The sequence below is a fragment of the Hirundo rustica genome, chromosome 5 (genome assembly GCF_015227805.2).
Source record: "Hirundo rustica isolate bHirRus1 chromosome 5, bHirRus1.pri.v3, whole genome shotgun sequence".
NCBI classification, from domain to species: domain Eukaryota; kingdom Metazoa; phylum Chordata; class Aves; order Passeriformes; family Hirundinidae; genus Hirundo; species Hirundo rustica.
This window is the reverse complement of record NC_053454.1, coordinates 38,821,792-38,841,704: the sequence shown is the minus strand read 5'-3', so window position 1 is coordinate 38,841,704 and position 19,913 is coordinate 38,821,792. Positions and strand designations below refer to the sequence as shown.

The 19,913-nt window shown below is 44.3% G+C and overlaps 1 protein-coding gene across 7 annotated transcripts in view; it reads left to right on the top strand.

Moving 5' to 3' along the window:
- The window catches only part of SLC20A2 (solute carrier family 20 member 2), a 59,131-nt gene extending 40,361 nt beyond the window's left edge, over nucleotides 1-18,770 (top strand). For 5 of the 7 annotated variants that reach the window (XM_058420810.1, XM_040065358.2, XM_040065356.2 and 2 more), the window contains 4 exons: nucleotides 340-928; nucleotides 11,495-11,680; nucleotides 12,402-12,486; nucleotides 18,324-18,770. In XM_058420810.1, the coding sequence (XP_058276793.1) occupies nucleotides 340-928; nucleotides 11,495-11,680; nucleotides 12,402-12,486; nucleotides 18,324-18,488 (1,025 nt within the window). In that variant the 3' untranslated portion in view covers nucleotides 18,489-18,770. Of the gene's footprint in view, nucleotides 1-339; nucleotides 929-11,494; nucleotides 11,681-12,401; nucleotides 12,487-12,991; nucleotides 13,077-18,323 lie in introns of all 7 variants that reach the window. The other 2 variants (XR_005701047.2, XM_040065361.2) reach the window with 2 other exon arrangements.
- The last annotated feature ends 1,143 nt before the right edge of the window (nucleotides 18,771-19,913 follow it).

Below are 19,913 nucleotides of genomic sequence, written 5' to 3'. Positions count from 1 at the left end.
TTGCAAGAAAGGAATTTTACGGAAATTTATATTTTCAAAGAAGCTGAGGATTTAATCATCAAGCATCACATTCGAACAACTGATCCCAAGTGGCTTGCTGCAGGTCATACAGCATATCTGGGGAGACTCAGCACTGGAACAAAGCTCTTCTTGCACAGAAGATGAGAGACTTTATTTTGCAGCGAATTGAATCTTGGCTTATTCACTGCATGTAGTGCAAATTGATCTTCTTTGTCCTGTATTCTCAGATGCTGGCCACATTATTGTCTTGTGTTGGAGGAAGGGGGCTTTTGTATTGCATTTTGTGTAAACAAAACCTCTAAATCTCTGCCTTTTTAGGAAGGGCATTTTCAGTGACGCACACCTCGGTGAAATCACCTGTTTCCAACGGCACCTTCAGCTTCGATGGCCACGTGAGGAGCGATGGCCACGTTTATCACACTGTGCACAAGGACTCAGGTTTATACAAAGACTTGCTCCACAAAATACACCTGGACAGGGCCAACGATGAGAGGCCCACTGCAGAAAACAACTACAAACTCTTACGGCGCAACAACAGCTACACTTGTTACACTGCTGCTATTTGTGGCATGCCCGTGCACTCCTCCTTTAAGGCGGCCGATACCTCTACTCCAGAAGACAGTGAGAAGTTGGTGGGAGACACTGTGTCCTACTCCAAGAAGCGGGTCCGCTACGACAGCTACTCCAGCTATTGCAACGCGGTGGCTGAGGCAGAGATTGAGGCAGAGGAAGGTGGGGTGGAAATGAAGTTGGCCTCTGAAATCGCAGATCCTAACCGGCCCCCTGTTGATCCTGTGGAAGAGGATAAGGAAGAGAAAGACACCTCTCAGGTCCATCTACTTTTCCACTTCCTCCAGATCTTAACAGCCTGCTTTGGATCCTTTGCCCATGGAGGCAATGATGTCAGGTAAGAGGATGAGATCTCACAAGCCAGCAATTTTACAGGTTAAGTACGTGGAGCAAGGTTTGCTAGCTTGGCTGGTTGGAAAGCCCATTCATTTCTGCAGGTAGATGATCATTAGGGCTGTGTATCATCAGTGTCCTCGGTGCTTTCCAGGAATTCCACTGCTTAGTCTATGGTTTCTTGTCTTCTCAAGGGTAAAATCTTTTTTTTTATTCGCTGCTAAATAACTGTGAAGTAATTAGTTTAATTTACGTTTCATTTTGGCAGTCTTGGAGGCATTGAGACTCCACCCAGCATGCCAACCACTGGAAAAGGAAACAGGAGAGTCCCAGCCCTGCAGAATTTGCAGCCTATTTTAACTACAAAACAGAAACTTCCAGCAGACGAGAGGTTTTAGACTATTTTTGTCGCTAGATGAATTTCATCTCTTGTCACACCGCACCTCACCATCTTGGTGGCATGTGGCTAAAGAGCAGTGTGGGTGGGATTGCTGTGCCGCTGGGAGCACTGTGTATTTTTCCTTTAGGATTTGGCTTGGCTGCCTCTTCCCTAGACCTGGAGCAATCCATTTGGTATTTAATAGATGCTTTTTCCAGTATCATGATAAGATCCCCTGAGAAATTCTCTCAAGTGGCTTGTTGAAGCAGCTGTCCTTATTTGTGGCTGGGGCTGTACCGAGTCCCCTTCCTGCTGGACCCTTGCCGTGGTAGCCGTGCCCTGACGGTGTCAGTTTCTGTTTTCAGCAGGACTTTACAGCGTTCATAACTTTCATTTGTCCTCCTTGGCCTTCTGGGCAAACCCTGTCCCACTCTACAAGGAAAACACTTACTGCTCCTTGCTCTTGTCAGCCTCCTAATTTAACTCATCACTCATTGTGAAATCACTTACAAACAAGTTTCTTTGCTCCCCATCCATCCAGCATCCTGGGAATTCAGAACAGGGCTTTCTGAAGAGCCTTTTGTACTTCCTTGGTATCCGCAGGGATCTGGCTCTGGGAAAAAGTCCAGAGTCCCCTCATCCTCTGGATCAAGGGCAGTGGTGTAGCTTTCTTTCCTCTCAGATGGTCTCTGTTGTTAAAGACCTTTGCTCTGAGCATGTTGGCCAAGAGCAAAGATCCATGGGGGTCAATATGTAAGCTCTGCAAGTGGCCAGCAGCGAGTGCTGAAGGGAACACAGGGATAAGGACAAAGACTGCTGATATTTCTTGTAATGTTCCCTGGGAAAAACCAGTGCAGGAAGTTCAGAGCCTACCTCAGCAGGTGCTGCAGCTCCTTTTTTCCCTGCAGGTGATGTTTATACATACTACTCAAGGACTCACATGTTTATGCAAGGATCACTTGCCTGTTAGGTAGGAGGAAAGGGTAGTCGATTTAGTTAGAAGTAATCTGTAAGGATGCAGTTAGTTCAGAAATCAGATTTGGTGTTGACAGGAGCTGGTCAGGATGAATTACAAAGTTCAGACTCTGTGCTGTATGTGTTGTTGCATCTTACAGCCTAATTCCCTTAGAATTTTGCATTTGGACTAGCTTGTTACCTTGGCCATATCCTTTTGTGAAAATTCACATTTTTAGTGTTTTTCAGATCCCTACTTCTGTTGGTGATCCTATCAATTTGCCAGGAAACATGTTTTTATTAAATGCTGTTTATTCCAAAACCTTTCTTAAGCTGAGTTCGTGTAATTGCAAAACGAAGGAACTATTCAGCTTCATTTTGTCAAAGCTGGTAGAAAAGCAGGGAGACGATCATGTGTCTAGGACTGGATAGGAACCCATCTTTGCAATTAGTGAATTCCAGCTAAACAATAAAATTAAAGACCCCTTCATATGCCTAAAAGATTTAGTAGGTAAAATTCTCTGGGAATGCAGATATCTATCCTGTGGATTGTATAGCAGAGATGTTTTGCCAGTCTTTGTCTATCAGAGCAAAAGATGTCTTGGCTCCACCACGTGTTGCATGAACATCTTTTGATCTGCTCAAAAGGCAGTGCATTGTTTAAAAAACAATGCAGTAGAATCTAGTGAATAGCACAGCTTTCTGTTCACATTTATGTAAGAAAGTAAGCCCTGGCAGTCCATCTTCCACTGACGACTGCCATCTTTTCATCTCCCTCCTTCGTACACTTTCCTTCTGCTCATTTTAGGTGCTGCTATCAAGCTGTTTCTCTAACGTTTTTTTCTCAGCCTTGAATCCTGTTGTTAAAATCCTGCTTTCCCCTGCATTTGGTTTTAAGCTCCTCACTCATATATTTAGGGTAGCACCTCCATTGTCCACTTTTTTTCTTTGGACTTGACTGCAATATTTTCTTTCCATATCCTGGAACTTACTCTTGTGCCATGTTTTCTATTTATTTTCCATCAGGCTGTTTGTTGGTATTCCTTGAAGGGACAGGAGCAGATAAGAGGAACAAAGAGAGAAAAATAAAAAGCCAATATGAAACTTAAAAAGTGCAGGTGATTGCAAGGGAAATGATTGACCTGTTTTAGAGCATATTTAAGCGTGGGGCATACAGTACAGACTGAACTCAGAAAAATTTCATGGATTAGAAGTTCCCCATGTAGTTTGGACAGCACTTGGGTGGGCAGAAGATCATATGGAGATCTCTCTTGTTTCTTTGTCCAGGATTTAAAGTGTTTTGCCCTGAATCAGTGTTTTGCCCTGACTGCAGAACTAATTCTTAACTAACTCCTGGGGTAGTTAGACCCCAGTTTCTTCTGAGATGATGCTTTTTAGCTTCGTAACATAATCAGCTGTCTGTGGCTGTAGGAGCTGATGTTTGTAGCCATCAGGGCTCATGTTCAGGCTGACACCAGCAGGGATGCTGGCTGGTGCAGCTGTGTGTTAAAGGAAACAGGGAGCGATGGTAGCTCCTTATTTGGGTGACTGTTTTGTTCGGACCATCCTCTCCCGCTCCTGCCCCCGAGCTTATGTGCAGTGTGTCAAGGGTGCTGGAGCCCTTCCAGGGCTGGGACCAGCTGAGCCAGGCCAAGAGCCTTGTGACACCACCATGCACATGGATTGAATGAAATCTGAAGAATTTAAAATCCCAACTAAATGTGTTGGGACAGAACCGTTGAAAAAAATGTTGTTGTTGAACTTAATTAGCGGCGCCAAGTGAGCAGATCCCACTGGCTCAGCACCCGAGCACAAAGGGAGTGCGTCAGGTCACTGCAAGGGCAACGGGAGAATAAAAAGGGCAGGATGGAAAAAAGACCTGGGCCAGGAGCGTGACACAAGGAGAACTGCCAGCTTCTAAATGCTTGTTCAGAGGCAGCTTTCCAGAGAGGCCAGGAGGCTGGGCTTTGTTGGCCTGCAGGGATTATATGCACCTATGGCTGAGTTGGACTGAGCTTATTTTTCTGTAGATATAGGCTGATTCAGCAGGAATTGTGATCTGGAGCTTCGGTGCTGCAGGCACAGCAGCCTACCTGTGTAATAACAAATGGCAGAACAGTTGCTGAAGCTGTAGGGTTTATGCTGTGTTTTAAAGTCTGGAAGCATGTCTGAATTAACTAGTTCTCAAAAACAAAGGCAGTTGGGCAGGCTGTTTTGGACAAGGCTAGAAAGGACTGCTAACCCCAAAAAGCCAATATGAAACTTAAAAAGTGCAGGTGATCGCAAGGTAAATGATTGACCTGTTTTAGAGCATAATTAAGTGTGGGGCATACAGTACAGACTGAACCATGATGCAGCTCAGGAAAATTTCATGGATCAGAAGTGCCCCATATAGTTTGGACAGCACTTCAGTGGACAGAAGATCATACGGAGATCTCTCTTGTTTCTTTGTCCAGGATTTACCCACAGACCTGGAAGGGTTAAATCTGCAGAACTAATTCTTAACTAACTCCTGGGGTAGTTAGACCCCAGTTTCTTCTGAGATGATGCTTTTTAGCTTCGTAACAAAATCAGCCATCTGTGCTGTAGGAGCTGATGTTTGTAGCCATCAGGGCTCATGTTCAGGCTGACACCAGCAGGGATGCTGGCTGGTGCAGCTGTGTGTTAAAAGGAACAGGAGTCATGTTTTCTCTGGTGCCCAGCACAGCAGTAGCTGTGGCTGCTCTGCTACTGGGCTGGGAATGAGAAAGCTATGAGCAAACAATGTGTTTGCCCCACAGTCCTGTCCTGGCAAATGGGAAGATGCTTTTGTTGACTCAAGCAATCTCTGGAGCCTGTTATTCCTTGAATTCTTGCAGTCAAAGCAGGATGACCCACAGAGAGATGCTGTAGGTTACTGCAAGTTTTGCTGATTAAAACATGCCGTTTATGCTGTGAGGAAAGCCTGAGCCTTGTACTCCTGCACACCTGTCCATGCACGCGTTTAGTCATTTCTCACCCGGATTCCTTATCCTATAAATGGGAGCCTCTTCTGTCCCTTACTACCCTCCTTCTCTTCCTCAGGCCGTCACTCCTGCTGTCACAGGAGAAACCCTGGGGGTGTCAGAATGGGCTGTGTGCCTTGGCTTGTGTGGGCAGGCAGCTCCCTGTGCCCGTGGATTTGGGCCATGGGGGAAGGTGAGGGTGGCAGGAGGTGTGGTGTTCCAGCTGAGCAGGGCGAGCAGGGACCGTGCCACCGCCGTGTCTGTGTGTGCCAGGGGACAGGCAGCGCTGAGGTACATGCTGTAGGAGGAGAAACCTGCCTGCGGTCGTTTCACAGGGTCTCAGTTCTCCTGAGTTGTTTGAATGTGTCTGCTCTAATTAAATCTCCTGTGGAGGACTTCAGGACTCCCCTTGCGTATTCACGCTTAGAGCTTAGGAAAAAGGGGGTCATTGGAGTGAGAGTCTGCAGGTAATGCCCTATGGATTTATGGCACAAGTTTGAGAAAGAATGGCTGTCATTATCCAAACAATTTAGGCTACATAACTGACAACGGGATTTAAAACCATTTCAGAACTATAGTAAAAATATTTGATATTTTTTATATATTTCTGCACATTCTTTCAGTGGTTCTAGGAAAGCTGACTGCGACTACATAGCAAATTAATTTTTAAACAAAACAGTTTGAGAAACTAGGAAATGTGTGCTTGCCCAATAAAATGGAGAAGAGCTTTCTCTTCTCACCTTCATATAGATTTCATTGGAGTTTTAGGTCAGAGCGCACAAAGAGCAGTAGGATTTGCCTTTTCCCCCTCTTCCTAAAGTAAATGCAATGGGATTAAAGGAGGGAAGGACCAGAACATTGCTAGTATCTCTCTGCACACGCAGAGCTTAGTGGGATTCAGCCTCTTGGCTAAATAAGGAGTCTAAAGGAGCTATAGTAAGGCTGGATTACAAAACAGGTATTTCTTATTTCCTCCCTGAGACCTGCAGTCAAGATCACTTAGAATATTTAGGAAGCTAATCTGTCTGTTATATTTAGTGAGGGAATCCTGATTTCTGATTTCTTCCCTTTTTAATAATAGTCCATCCTGTAAGTCCAGCCTGTGCCCCAAGCAGATGTGAATCTTCTTTTCTGCCCTTAATTGTGCAGGTACATGACATTTTTGTTGTGCCATGCAGGCAAGTCAGAGAAGAGCAGCAAGAAACGGGTCTCCAGTGGGCACGGGAATCCCTCTCCATCCCTCTGTGAGCAGGGCCCACGGCTGGCCTTGCCAGAGGAAAAGCTGATGCTGGTGGACATGGGGGAGGATGGACCCAACCCTCCCAGATCCAGGGAGGTGGGGTTTCGAGGCCAGTTTTTGCAGGACACAGAGATGAGCTGCAGGGATAAAAGCATGTCCACCCTGACTCCTTAACACACACAAAGCTTGCATTTTGCAGGGCACAGCTCTGACACACTTTTATTGTGCTGTGGTAGATGCACTATTTCAAGGCTGTCCAGTTATTTGAAGTAGGATAAAACTTTCCTGATAATCTGATATCCCTGGAGATTAGGGCATGTTTTTTTTCCTGTTGCTACATACAGGCGTATCTTTCACTCTTGCTCAGCTGGGTGATGTCTCAAGGCATAACTGCAGCCTATTCAGAAATATCATCCCACTGATTTTCCCAGTGGAAGATTTGTGAAATCCTGGTTTGGGAAATAGTCAAATGGCTGGACATTTTGTAAATCTATCTGTAATATTGGACACCTAATACAGATTTCTCAGATGGCTGTTTTGCTCATCATTCAGCTTTAATTGTTGGTAATGTACGTTTCAAGGTTCTTTCAGTCAACTAGAAAAAGTGTCTAAAAGCAATCTCCTTTTTCAGGCAGCAGAGAATCTAAGCACGGTCATCAAGGTGTTTATGCATTATTCACAAAACATATTCAGAATGTAGTTTTTCAAATACAATTAAATTTTCTTTTTGAGCCACTCACTACTCCCCTCAAACAACAGCAGGGAAATAGCAGTGTTGCTACTTCATAACATGTTATGACAAGTTTGATGGGGTTTGGCCATAGCATGTTCAGCTGATGGCTGAATTACTGGGAAAAAGCCAGTAATTTTTTTTTTTTTACTAAAAAAAAAAAGTGTTAGTTCTTATTTTTCCAGAGAAGGTCTTGGACTTGTGACCCAGAAGTACCTAGAAATTTCTGCTCGTGTGTGTGTGTGCATGGGAAGCTGTCATTTCTAAGCCTGTCTCATGATAGCTGAATGTGGGGTGGTTATTTTTGTTGGTAATACTATCTGTCTCACAGGGGAGAGGAGAAGCCAGCTCTATTTATAGTTCAGATTCACTGTCAAATGCTGTCTTTCACAACGGTTTTATAAATGCTGTGTGACGGATTCTAAACCGGCACGAGCGAGCAGAAGAAGAGAAGCTGTGCCAGTTTCACGTTAATCAAGAGCGCCAGCAAGATCATCACGAGGGTCAGGCAGCACTTCAGAAACACGGAGCAGCCCTTCAGTGAGCCACCACAGAACACATCTGCCAGTGCAAGAACTGCAGTGGGTGGCATTAAATCCTGCACTGCGCCTCCAGGGAAGGCAGACAGCCCCTGCGCAGCTCCCAGCTGCAGAGCCCTGTGCCCAGCGAGTAATCGGGCTGGCAGAGCCTGGCAGAGGTGGGGGGAAGCACTGGGTGTCGGAGAGTACACTTTGCAGCAGGCAGACTCAGGAGATGGGCTTCTAATGCCATAACATTTTATAAACTCATCCTGAAATTAACTCGTACTGGCCCCCCACTTTGTGCTCAGTGGGAAAGTGTGTATTAGTAAGTGTGCAAAATCAAAGTGATACCATGACAGAGGCAGCTTATTTTCTGTTTTAGCTCCAATGGCTAGATAATACAGCAAATCCTCTAAAGCACTTCAGTTTCATGGGAACCTGTGGGCAGTTTTACATCTCTAGATAGATGTGGATGGGGGTTCAGAGCCCCTGTATGACCATCTCAGGCTTTTTTCTTCTCTAAACTACCATGGGTAAAATGTGGAGCTCCAGCACAAAGGAGGGTTAGTTAAGGTAAGTAGAAACCTGTGTGGGAGAGTAAGAGAAAATAACTTCTTGAAAATAGACTTGTGAAGTGAGTCTTAGCCAGTGCATGGAAGATTTGAGGTCTGCTTTCCTCCTAGTCATGTCTTGAATCAAATGAGCTAGAACCAGTGGGAAATACTGTGAAAGCCACATCTCAGTCTGGCCAGCATCCTTGTGGTTCATCTGGTTAGTCACTCAGCTGTAGGAGACATCTGTTAAGCAAACTGTTTTATCTAACAATGCCTTTTTTGTTGCTGTTTATTTTTTTTTATTTTTTTTTTTTTAATGTGTTGTTTCTTTCTTACCCTCTCTTACTGTGCTGTTGGGAGTGGTTGTCTTCTACCTCTGTGCAGAGCCAAGACCGTAGTTTTTGCAGTGCCTCAGTCAGACGTGTTTGCTGCGAGTTTTTGGCAGTTTCATGGTGGGACAGGCCTAGCAGCTTCTTCTAGAGCTGTTTTCCATTGGCATAGGGAGCATTGATACCACAAGGCCTTTGGACTGCACCTCCTGAACAAATCTAGAAGCTGAAGGAGCCCCTTTGGAGAGCTGTGATGGTGCTAGATTCAAGCCATTGTTGTTGGTGTTTGTAGCCACTTGCAGATACTCAGGCTGGGAAATGCCACAATCCCTAAGAGCTGAACATTGAAGTCACAATGAACATGATTTACTGGGAGAGGAGAAATGTCCCTCTGGCGTAGATAACCAGGGAGGTAGATGCTCACAAAGGAAGATGAGGTTAGTTATATTTTTGCCTTTCCAAGCCTGTATGGATCCAGTGCTCTTCGGCTTTCTTACAGAAATGCTGCCTCTGTGTTATCTCTTCTGATGGTGTTATCTCTTCTGATCCCTTGGACAGAATCAGCCAATCAGATTCTTGAGGCTGAGCGTAAGTCGGGAGAGTTTTGCCTTGTCTTCCCTTGCCACAAATAAGAATCTTTTTCTCCAGGATTAAGCTTGGTTGATTCACAGAGGCGTAGCATTTGCAAATAATTAAAACTGGATTTTGATATGGAAGAGCATGGTTTGCTGCTGCAGTTCTTGAAGCCTTTTCTGCCTTTTCATTTACGTTGGGACTGACAAATACGTACGCATAATCTCTTTAGAACAGTCAGGAATCAGTGCCTGACCTCACTCAAAATGTGCCTGTTATTTTCAACAGGGAACTTTTTTCCATGCCATACAGCACTATAAAAAGGGATGATCAGTTTTGCCTTTATTCATCTGATCAATGTATTAATTGCCTTTATCCATCCTTCATCATCCATCAGTTTATTCGTGTACCTTCATACATTGAATTACCTTTCTTTTTCTGTGCCCAAGAAGGCACTTAAATGTTCAAGTAATTTAATCCACACTGGAAAACACTGGAAAAGCAGTTTCAGGTTGATTTCAAAATATTAGAAATGCTTCAATCAAGAATCTCTTCTTCCATGGAAGTAAAATAATTCTTGCATTTAGGCCCTAAGGACTTTTCACATACTGTCCTTCCAAAACTCAACAAATTGAATGCTTACTTGGGCACAGTATCAGACCAGAATTTTAAAGTGTTTTAGCTAGTGGAAATCATTCTTTATTTAAAGAGTCTTTAGTTCTTCATCGTACTACCCAATGTCTTTAAACCCACTGGATTTTATTATTCGTGTTAGCTCACTAATTTATTTTCAGGCGCCTTCTCAAAAACCGTAAGAATTATTAATTCTTTTTTACATCAAAGGGCATTTTTAACTATTTTCATTTCCCTCACAGCTTGAATGTTGCTATGTGTGTTTACGAGGGAAAAGTTTTTCCTTATTGCTTCAGGATCACTTCTCAGGGTGCAGAGCTCAGTTTCTCAAGGGCCAGATGAAAGCAGGAGGGTCTCGTGTTGCTGAGATGTGCCGAGCTTTGCACTGCTGGCGACCCTCGTCTCTTGGCAATCACCACTCAGCCCCTGGCACCTCATCTCTGGTAAAAATGGGGTTCAAGGAAATTATTAACTGCCATATACAGTGGCCTGGTTTGCACAACATTTGACATTAAAACTGGCCCTTACTCCATCTGTGTGCTTTGGAGTGGAACCAGGAACTAAATTTAGCAGGTCCTGGCTCCAGGGCGAGCATGGCTGTCAGTCCTGCCTGTGGTGCTCGCTGTGACCTGCTTTCCCATTGGTTTACAAAGGGGGGGGGCTTCCCTGATGGTTTTCACATTTTTGGAATGACATTTGTCAGATTTGTTCTGCTCTTCTCCTGATTATTTAGACATAAATATAGCACTGCTTCACTAATTATGCTTTTTGGGTGGTGAATAAATACTGCTCAGCAACGCAAGCAGTTACTTGGTTAGTAAAAGAGCTGAAAACAAAAGGGATGTTGAAATTCTTATCTGCTTTTTAGTATTTAAGCCTCCAAAGTAACTGGATATTGGTTTTCAAGTTCTTCTTCTAGCTAGAAGTTTCTGTCTAGAAACTTGATGCTTTTTTAGAATAAACAAGAGTCAGAAGTCTGACTCCAGACACCAGTATTAGATGACCTGCATTAAGAGTGGGAACTTCAGTGTTGCTGACTTCCACTGTTTTTCCAGATAGCAGCAGCAGGGTAGCAAAAAGGGCTTACACCAGCTCTGTGTCACTGAAGGGTCCTCTCTGATCCAGTCCAACTCACTCTACAGCACCTTTGAAGATAACTCAGTCACCTTCCCAGCTGCACTCAGATCATATCCCAAATATTACAGGCTGTCAAACTAGATTATATTTCTATATTCTTGTCTGCAGTGGTAATGTCATTCATTATTTTCTCCTCTTTGACAAAAAGAGCTAATTTGATACTTGAATTTTAAAGATGCACAGGTCTTGAACTGGTAAATTTTGAGATGGTTTCAGTGCTAGAAATAATGATATTTGTCACAGAACAGACCTGGTGAGGTACTACCGACTCTGACACTTCAGGAAACAATTTGTAAAAGAGAAATTTGTTTCAGGATTTGCTCTAGTTATCAGTGAAGAAGTGACAACCAGAAAAGCAACATGGTGAGAGTTGCCTGCTGCACTCTTTCCAAGTTGGAAAGGGTGTTGCCTGTAGGGTCAAGTCAGAGTAGCGCTGCACCCATGATGAAGAAAAATCGTGCAGAAAATAAGAGACTTCTTTCAAGGCAACTATCTGCATTTTTATAACTCGGGTGGCAACATTTCTGTTTCTGCAGCAATGCCATCGGTCCCCTCGTCGCACTCTGGCTTATCTACGAGCAAGGTGCCGTAATGCAGGAAGCATCGACTCCCGTCTGGCTGCTGTTCTATGGAGGTGTTGGGATCTGTGTGGGTCTCTGGGTCTGGGGAAGAAGAGTAATCCAGACTATGGGTAAAGACCTCACTCCAATCACGCCATCAAGGTAGGTCCACAGGTGTCATTGTGGTTGCGTGAACTTGGTGTGTGAGCCAGTCTGAGAAACTGCTGCTCCAGTATTTCGTTTGTAATGCAGTTTTCTGTATTTGCTGTGCTTTGATTTTAATGATAACCTGGCTTTGACTTCTCTGTCTTTCTAAAATAAAATACGAAAGAAATAAGCGAAAAAGGAGAAAAAGAAAGAATGGGAAAAGGAAGGAAAAAGAGAAAGGAAAAAAGATAACACTGTAATACTAAATGTGTTTAAGGCATAGAGGTCTGCATGAACAGACAGCAGAGTCTTCTGCTGATGACCTAATTAGCGTGGTAGAAGGTGCATTTGGAAATGGCAAGATTACAGTGGCTTTCCCAGTGTGCTTCAGACTATTAAACCCATATGTATTTATTACAGTAATTTTCATCTTAAATGCGTACTCGACCTCTGCTGGTGCTTAACCGAATTACTAATTAGGCACGACTCACCGCAGCGTAGAGTAGTGGAGGTCTCTGACGCAATGAGCCGTGCAGACGGGGTACTGCAGATGACTAGCCTGTGCCATTCCCATTATTCAGCCCTTTCTTGTTCTCTTAACTTACTCACGTGACAAAAATCAGTTGGAGATAAAAGAGTCGGAAGAAGAAACGGGTAAGACTTTGGCACGCTGCATGGTATCAGTCCGAGCTGATGCAAAGAGTGATTGTGAAGTGTTTTCTTATGCTTCCCGCAGTGGATTCACTATTGAGTTGGCTTCGGCGTTCACAGTTGTGGTAGCTTCCAATGTTGGACTTCCTGTCAGTACTACACACTGCAAGGTATGCCTTTGCCCAGCGACTGCAGTCAAGGCAGTCTGGACTATTCATCTTAAAATTGTGCTGCTGGAGCCAGGGATAATGGCATGGTGAGGGGAAAACAGCCGCTGGCAGAGGATGGATAGGTAGGGGTGCGTCAGCACGTCTCGGTCATGCCAGCCACGTGGGAAAGTAATCAGGCTTCCAAAAAATGCGTCAGATTTGTCACAGTAAAGTCACTGGAATTGGCCACAGCTAAAACTCCGTAGCTGCTGGTGAAGAAAAATAGCATGTACAAAAGCATGACCTCAGTTTTAAAGCAAATGATTGAAAGGAAGAGCCTGGTTTCCTCTGACAGTGCCATTTGAACCTGGTCGGGTAACATTTCTCCCTTGTTCAGAGGCTGCGCACCATTCATCATTTATACTTGACTCTCTTGATAAGTGCATGGCATGGGATTTCCTGCATATAACTCTTTTACTACAGGTTTTCCATCTGTCTTTTTTTTTTTTTTTTTATTTCTTCACAGTGGATTTTGCATTGAAGTAATGTGTGCGCTAACGGTACTTGTAGCCTCAAATGTGGGTATTCCAATAAGCTCCACCCATTGCAAGGTATTGGAGTTTGCAGTGATAATACTATCAGTAAATCACATCACTAGGACAAACCATAACAAAATCTGGGAGATACCGACTGTTGCAGATTGCCTTCACTGTGCCGTGCCCTGCAGACCGTGACCGCAAAATAACAGGGCTCACTTTTAAAGGCAGTACAGCCAAGCAAAGTCAGCATTATAACTAATTGCACAAAAGTCTGGACTTCCTTCACCCCTCCATGGTTGTATTGAACTAACATAGACATATTAAAATAACGTAGATTCGTAGTCTGTGTGAACCCAGTTATGTGTATTTTAAAACCACCCGTATTGAAAAACACTGCTACATCATTAAGCTAATATTTTAATGTCTCTCTTCTTTTAAACCAACTTGTCCTCATTTTTGTGCATTGTAATACAGAATCAGGCCCTTGTAATTAGTCCTTTGAACAAGGTACTTCGCTTTCTTTTTTTTTTTTTTTTTCTGTTGGTTTTTTTTTAAAGACCACTTTGTAGTATAGATACAGGCTGGGTAATGAGCACAATTTAGTTGTGTCATTTGAAGACATGAAGCTTGGAGACATGAAGGGAGCATGTGGACATTTACAGTACTGGAAGAACATAATGGGAATTTGAAATTTTGTTCCCCGGGAAATTCTTAGGTCAAATATCCCAGCTTTTTTCCTTTGTTTTTCCATAGGAGAATCTCTGTAGGATTCACCACTGCACCCTGAAGAGCCAGGAGCCCCTGGCTGGGGCAGGCGGGTTTCTGGGGATAACTGCTCTGTGGCATGGCAGGCAGGCTGGCAAGAAGCCTGGCAGCCTTGCCTGTGACATTGACCTGCTTTCCAGTAAAAGAGTCAATGAAATCCACTCATCCTGCAAAATGCCCAAAGTTGGTTCAATTGGCCTTTTTCTAGTGAAAACCATTTCTTCAGAAGGCCTTCCTCTATTGCAAAATCATTTATTTCTTCTACCCTGGTGCTCTTTGAGAAGCAGCCAAGACTGAGCTGCTCTGAAAGGCTGTTGAGATTTCCTGGCATTGACCAGAGAACTCTGGTTCCTCTAAATCAAGCGGGGAGGGGAAAAATAATAACAATGTTATCCACTTCTAAAAATGCTAGCCTGAAACCACCTCCCTTTAAGCTGACTGGTATATCAAATGCATGATGAAGAATTTGCCAGGGAGAATAATACAGCTTTGATTATCCCTGTTGTGTGCCTGAAACACTTCTGGCCAACTGTTGTAAAAGAGAAAACATACTTTGGTCCAAACAAATAGACTGAAGTTAAAAAGAAAATGTCTTGGAAGCTATAAGCTAATGAGAGGGGTATTCATTCACTCAATGCAGCTAAAAGCTTGGTCTTTTCTAACTGCAGAACAAAATAGTTCTTTTTAAAAAATACTTCCATAAAGGCAGCTAATGTGGTTAGTCTGTGTCTGCTCCCTGTAGCTTGCTGTATCTCATGAGATGGATCGTTCTTAATGGGAAGATCCACTTTGCAATAGGATTAGACTGTTCCAGGGATGTCGTGTTATTATACCTGACTCTGTGTTTCAGCAAAATGAGCTCCTGAGTTGAAAGATCCTAAGTGAGCAACACAAGATAAAGCAAACACTTGTAACGGATATATTCTTGTATCCCTTGTTTTCTTCAAGGGCCCAGGGAAGGAATAAAAGGGTCGTTAAATACCATTTGCTCCATGTGAAAATACCTCGCTGAAAGTGCTGTCAGCCACTGAGTCAAAAACGTCTTCTTAAAAAGCAGCAAAATAATTATTTTGACTTAGAAATCCAAAAGAAAACACGTTTGAGGTGAGCCTAATCTTGAGCCTCCAGCATCAGTGATAGGGAATTATTATTTTCCTCAATATTTGCTTCACTGCAAAATAACATTTGCTCGAGTGGGAACCCTACTGAAGGGGTGTCAGTCAACTGAATGTGGAGCAGCTGGATAAACCGATGGCAAATAAGGAGCAGCATGAAACAGCCGAGGTGGAGGGAAACCTTTCTGAGGTGAAACAGTGGACTGTAATGAAAAATGGAGCCCAAGTGTCACTGTAGGACACGAAAGAAAGACGAAAGACTCCAAGTATTTCAGAAGGCAAAGAGTATAGAAGGCTTTATTGTCTAGTTTTTACTACCTTTTATAAGGTGTTCCGACACATACCCAACATGACTGGTGACACGGAACGACACCTCTCTAATACCATTGGTGAAACCAGAGAAACAGCAAAACACCACCTGGAGAAAGATTGTTTTGGGAAGGGTAGTGGTTTTGCCAAGATTGTTTTGAGAAGAGGCTTTTTTGAGAACTTTTCCCTTGGGAAACAGTTAGCGCTGCTAGCAGGCTAAAAACTCTTCAGATTTAGAAATGTCAGGCCCACAACCAAGTGTGAAGGGAAACTCTGAGCAGCAGTTTTCAGATCTTGTAGCAGGCAAACTGGAGGTTGGTAGCAGGAATAAAAGCATTTAGCTTCTGGGGAAGGTTTGTCAAGCCCTCTCAGATCAGGATCTGCCTTTGGTCCTAAATCAGAGCCTTTGGTCTACATGAGGTAGTCACTGCCTGATGTGCCTGTCCCACATCTGTGACCAAGCAGCTTTTTTCACTCTCAGTGCCTGCTGAGAGCCTGAACTGCACCTTTGTATTTGTCACAGGTCCAAGGGGAGAGGAAAGACCCTTGAAAGCCTCCAAGTCAAGAGGGCTTGGAGGAAAGACCTAATCTTTTGAGCCTCCAAAGGAATTTGTGGGTCAGAATGCAGTAGCCACGTTTCTCTGGCTGTAGCTGAGCAGCCTCCCCTGGGATTTAGCACTGAAAAGCCAGTGTGGTGTGAATGCATACCTTCCCTTTCTGCTGCCCAGGTGGAAAAATGGTCATATTGAGTCTTAGAGTGCCTGTTATTTGTTCTCAGATTAGAGATTTAGAGATAAGCATTTCTTAGCTGTAACAGAGTGTGTTCACTTACAGATAAAATAAGAGTGCAGCAGTTAAATGCTTTTCCTCTGCAAAAGTGACTTTGCTGAGGTCATTCTGTCAGCTCCATTTTGTCATTATGATTTTGCGGTTTTGAAAAATATTCTCTGTTGCTATGATTGAATTATCATGTTCTGTGTGTTCTTATTATACACCATTGGAACAAGGAACAAGAGAGCCAAAAGCATTTCTGTAATGCTGTAAGCAGAGCATACTGAAGGCAAACTGCACTGGTTTCAAACCAATCTCAAAGTAGATACCATCTGAAATTCTACAGAAGGTGTAGTGTGCCTACACCCAAGGATTAGCTACTCTCCTAACCTCTAGTCTATCAAAAATCACTATTAATAAACTAAACTTTAATAATGTTTAAAACAGATTGCCAATGCCATCGCTGCTGATACCATTTAAATTTCAGGAAGCCTCGGAGATTAGCATGCCTGGACTGCAGGCTTGTTCAATAAGTAACACTTCTTGTTACAAGCACGACAGGCAGATGCTAAGGACACACAAAATGTAAAGCTGAGCCTAACAGCTGAGCTGCTGAAAACCCAAATGCTGTTTCCTCAGGTTAATGCTCTGATGTAGTCACCAGTGTGGGGTTCCTCTTCACCCTAGATACACCTCCACCCCCCCCAAATACACTTATGCCTCCTAATTACAGAACAGCATATAGTGCACTCCAGGAGTACTCAGATGAAATATTATCTAACAGATTTCCTTACTGGGTCAAACTTTCAACAGAGGCCTTATTGGTTACAGAATATCAGGTTTAGTTTTCCCTTGTTCTGTCGGAGGCACCCTAAAGTTACAGGGTCTTCCACAAGTAACTCTTCTCCAAAAAGAAATGTTAAGCAGTAGATAGAAGCTAAACAGGTGTTAGCAAGATATGCAGATTTGATATCCCCATGCTACCTTTCCCTGATTCCCTGTACTCCTGGCATGTATCATTTTCCTGGCTCTGTACAAGGGGAGCAGCCCATCTTTTGATCTATAGGCAGGGACTGATACTCCCATTAAGAAAATAAGCAGGGAGGCAGGGATGGCACTTCAGGGAGCACATGCCCAGCTGTGTCTTGGAGTTTCCTTACCTTCAAAACAGGATATTTCTTCCACATTTCTTGCTGCTTTACCGTGCACTTTGAATAGACTTACACTGTTTTGCTAACAGCATGGAAAGCACTTCCAGGGCAGAAAGAAAATGTAGTCTTTCTGAAGTTTTTGTATCATTTTTCATTGGAAATGTTTTTCTCGGTCATGTTTTTTTTCTTAAAAACTGATATGCTGGGTTTATACCTGAGCTTATGAACTGAAAATACCTTTGAAGGAAGAAAAGGTTGCAGCTTTGCCCATAACACAGTGTGTTTTGTCTAAAAAACACTGACCTACTCAGCTGCCCTGGTAGCGGTGTCTTTGAAGGATATCGTGGTGTTTTATCCATTCCCCACCATCCTCTTGATGTCTGAACAGTTTGTGTGCCCCATAGTATTGGTGTCTCTGTCTGCAAGACAGGATTTTATCTCTGGATGCTTTGCTTGGCTAGCTGGTCCAGAAGGGCCGGTTTCCCTCGCAGGGCTCAGATTGCTGGGTTTGATGTGCTGGGTCTAAGCCTGCACTGTCTGTCTGGCCCCTGCCAAGCCACCATCGCTGCCACAGGGTGGGCTCAGCTGCTTTTACCTTGCCGCTGCCATCCTGCTTGAAGGCTGCAGTGTTGGAATATGGATGTGGTGTTTTGTGTCGGCGCTGTATGCGGGGCTGTGAGCTGCGCAGAGGCTCCGCCGCTGCTGGGGGAACAGGCAGGGCGTCCCAAAGCAGCAAGAGGACAGGCAGGTGGGACAGGAACCATACCAGCTATCCTGGCCTGCCCCATGCAATGCTCTCCAGCAGAGCCTTAAGAACAGCTTTCCTGGTGTTTTCCTGATTTCAGCTGCAATCAGGCCAGAGTCAGTGGACACTTGCTCTCTCCCCTGTGGACTGAGTCAGGTGGAGGGCTGCCACAAGGGAGTTGGCAGGGCAGAGAAAAACTCACCAGCATGTTTTATTGCCTTTGGCTGACCCCAAGAGCCATGAAAAACAGGAGGACATTGAAAAACAAAGGTTTAAGTACTCTGGAAGTGTCGCTCTCCTGCCACCACACCAGAACAGTACCGTTGTCATCCTCAGGGGCTTTTTTATCTCAGAGCATTGGTTGGTATCAGCTGGCTGGCATTGGTGTGGCCATGGGCATGGTAGGGGTGCTCAGACCTAGCCTTCACACCTTGTCTCCCTGCCTCTTCCCCACGCTCCCAAGGTTGGCTCCGTGGTGGCCGTCGGCTGGATCCGCTCCAAGAAAGCCGTCGACTGGCGCCTTTTCCGCAACATCTTCCTGGCGTGGTTTGTGACTGTGCCGGTGGCCGGCTTGTTCAGCGCCGGCGTGATGGCGCTGCTGATGTACGGGATCCTGCCTTACATTTGAGGAGCTTCCTCTGCCGGGAAATGGGGAAACGGCCAAGCTACTACCGATGGGAGAAGCGTTCCCGTGAAAGAAGCGGCCAGAGAGGAGCCATCTTCCACACCTAATTCTTATCTACTGTACATAACAATGTGTCATATTGGTGACATGGTGATGTGGTGCCATTTCTTATATATTAAAGAAATATATATGCATATAGTAGGTAACAATACCTAAGTTATATCATCAGTGAGGTGAAAATAATTGCCTAGAACTTAATATTTAGTAAAATTTGTACATAGTGTATCATTTTGGTGGCTATTTTTTAATCTTTTGAAGAAGAGTATGGATTAGGAAATGTTTCTTGTCCATTTGATATAAGAAGAAGCGAGGTACAGGACTGCATAATACATGAATTTTTTTAAAGCTATTACGATACTGGAACAAAATAAAATGTGCAGAAGTGCTTTTCATAAAATAACTTTGTTCATATCATATTGATCTTCGTGTATCATAGCGTGGTGGTTATGGCTGTGTAAATACTTATGAACAGTAACTTTTAAATGGTGCATTTCCCTTATATATTTTGGATAAGAAAGTTTAGGAAGTACCAAAGAAGCAGGGAATAGCTTGCCGATATCATGTTGTTGTCTCCACGTGTGTTGTGTTTCCCCACCTCCGATTCAACGTTGTTTTCACCGAGCTCCGGCCAGTGAGGCTGGGATAGTACTGTTCATGTCTTAATGTAACTTTAAAAGAAAAAGCGCGCACAAAAAATTAGTTCTCGTGACTTAGTAGGCAGCCCGTGGCTCTCCACATTAGCTGATAGTAGACTGACTTCATTTTGTGGGTTGATACTTGAGTATCTCACTGCTCACCTTCTACCTTTCCCCTTCGAGTCTCCGCTCCCGGTTGCCCTTCTCTCGATTCCTGCGGGAGGACAGACCGCAGCCTCCCCTCCTCCTCTCCATGCGGACACAAGCACACACTCTCAGGTTCCGGAGCGGGGCCGTGGGGCGCGCGGCAGCCCCGCGTACAGAAGCGAAGGGCAGCAGCGAGAGGGAAAGGGCTCGGCCCTGGATTTGGGCTTGGAGGCGATGGGCGCCCACGGGAGTGCCGATCCCCGCGGGGGAGGATGTGAGCGGGTGCTGCCTACAGCAAGGAGGGGACGGGAGCCTGGCCCTGTGTAGATGCAGGTTGAATTTGGGATGAGATTTTGTTCGCGGGAGCTCAGGGGAAAATGGCCGGCTACATCCCCTGCATGCCTTCGGAAAGCACATTTGAGTGAAGGTTACTGGTTTGTGGGTGGGAGGCAAAGGGCACGGGGTGCCCAGAGGAGGTTGGGAATCTGTTACTGTTTAAATGCTGCTAAAATTTTGATAAAATGTTCTTGGTACTCCATTGTGATTTTTCCATTGGTCATTCATACCAAATTTATAATAAAAAGAC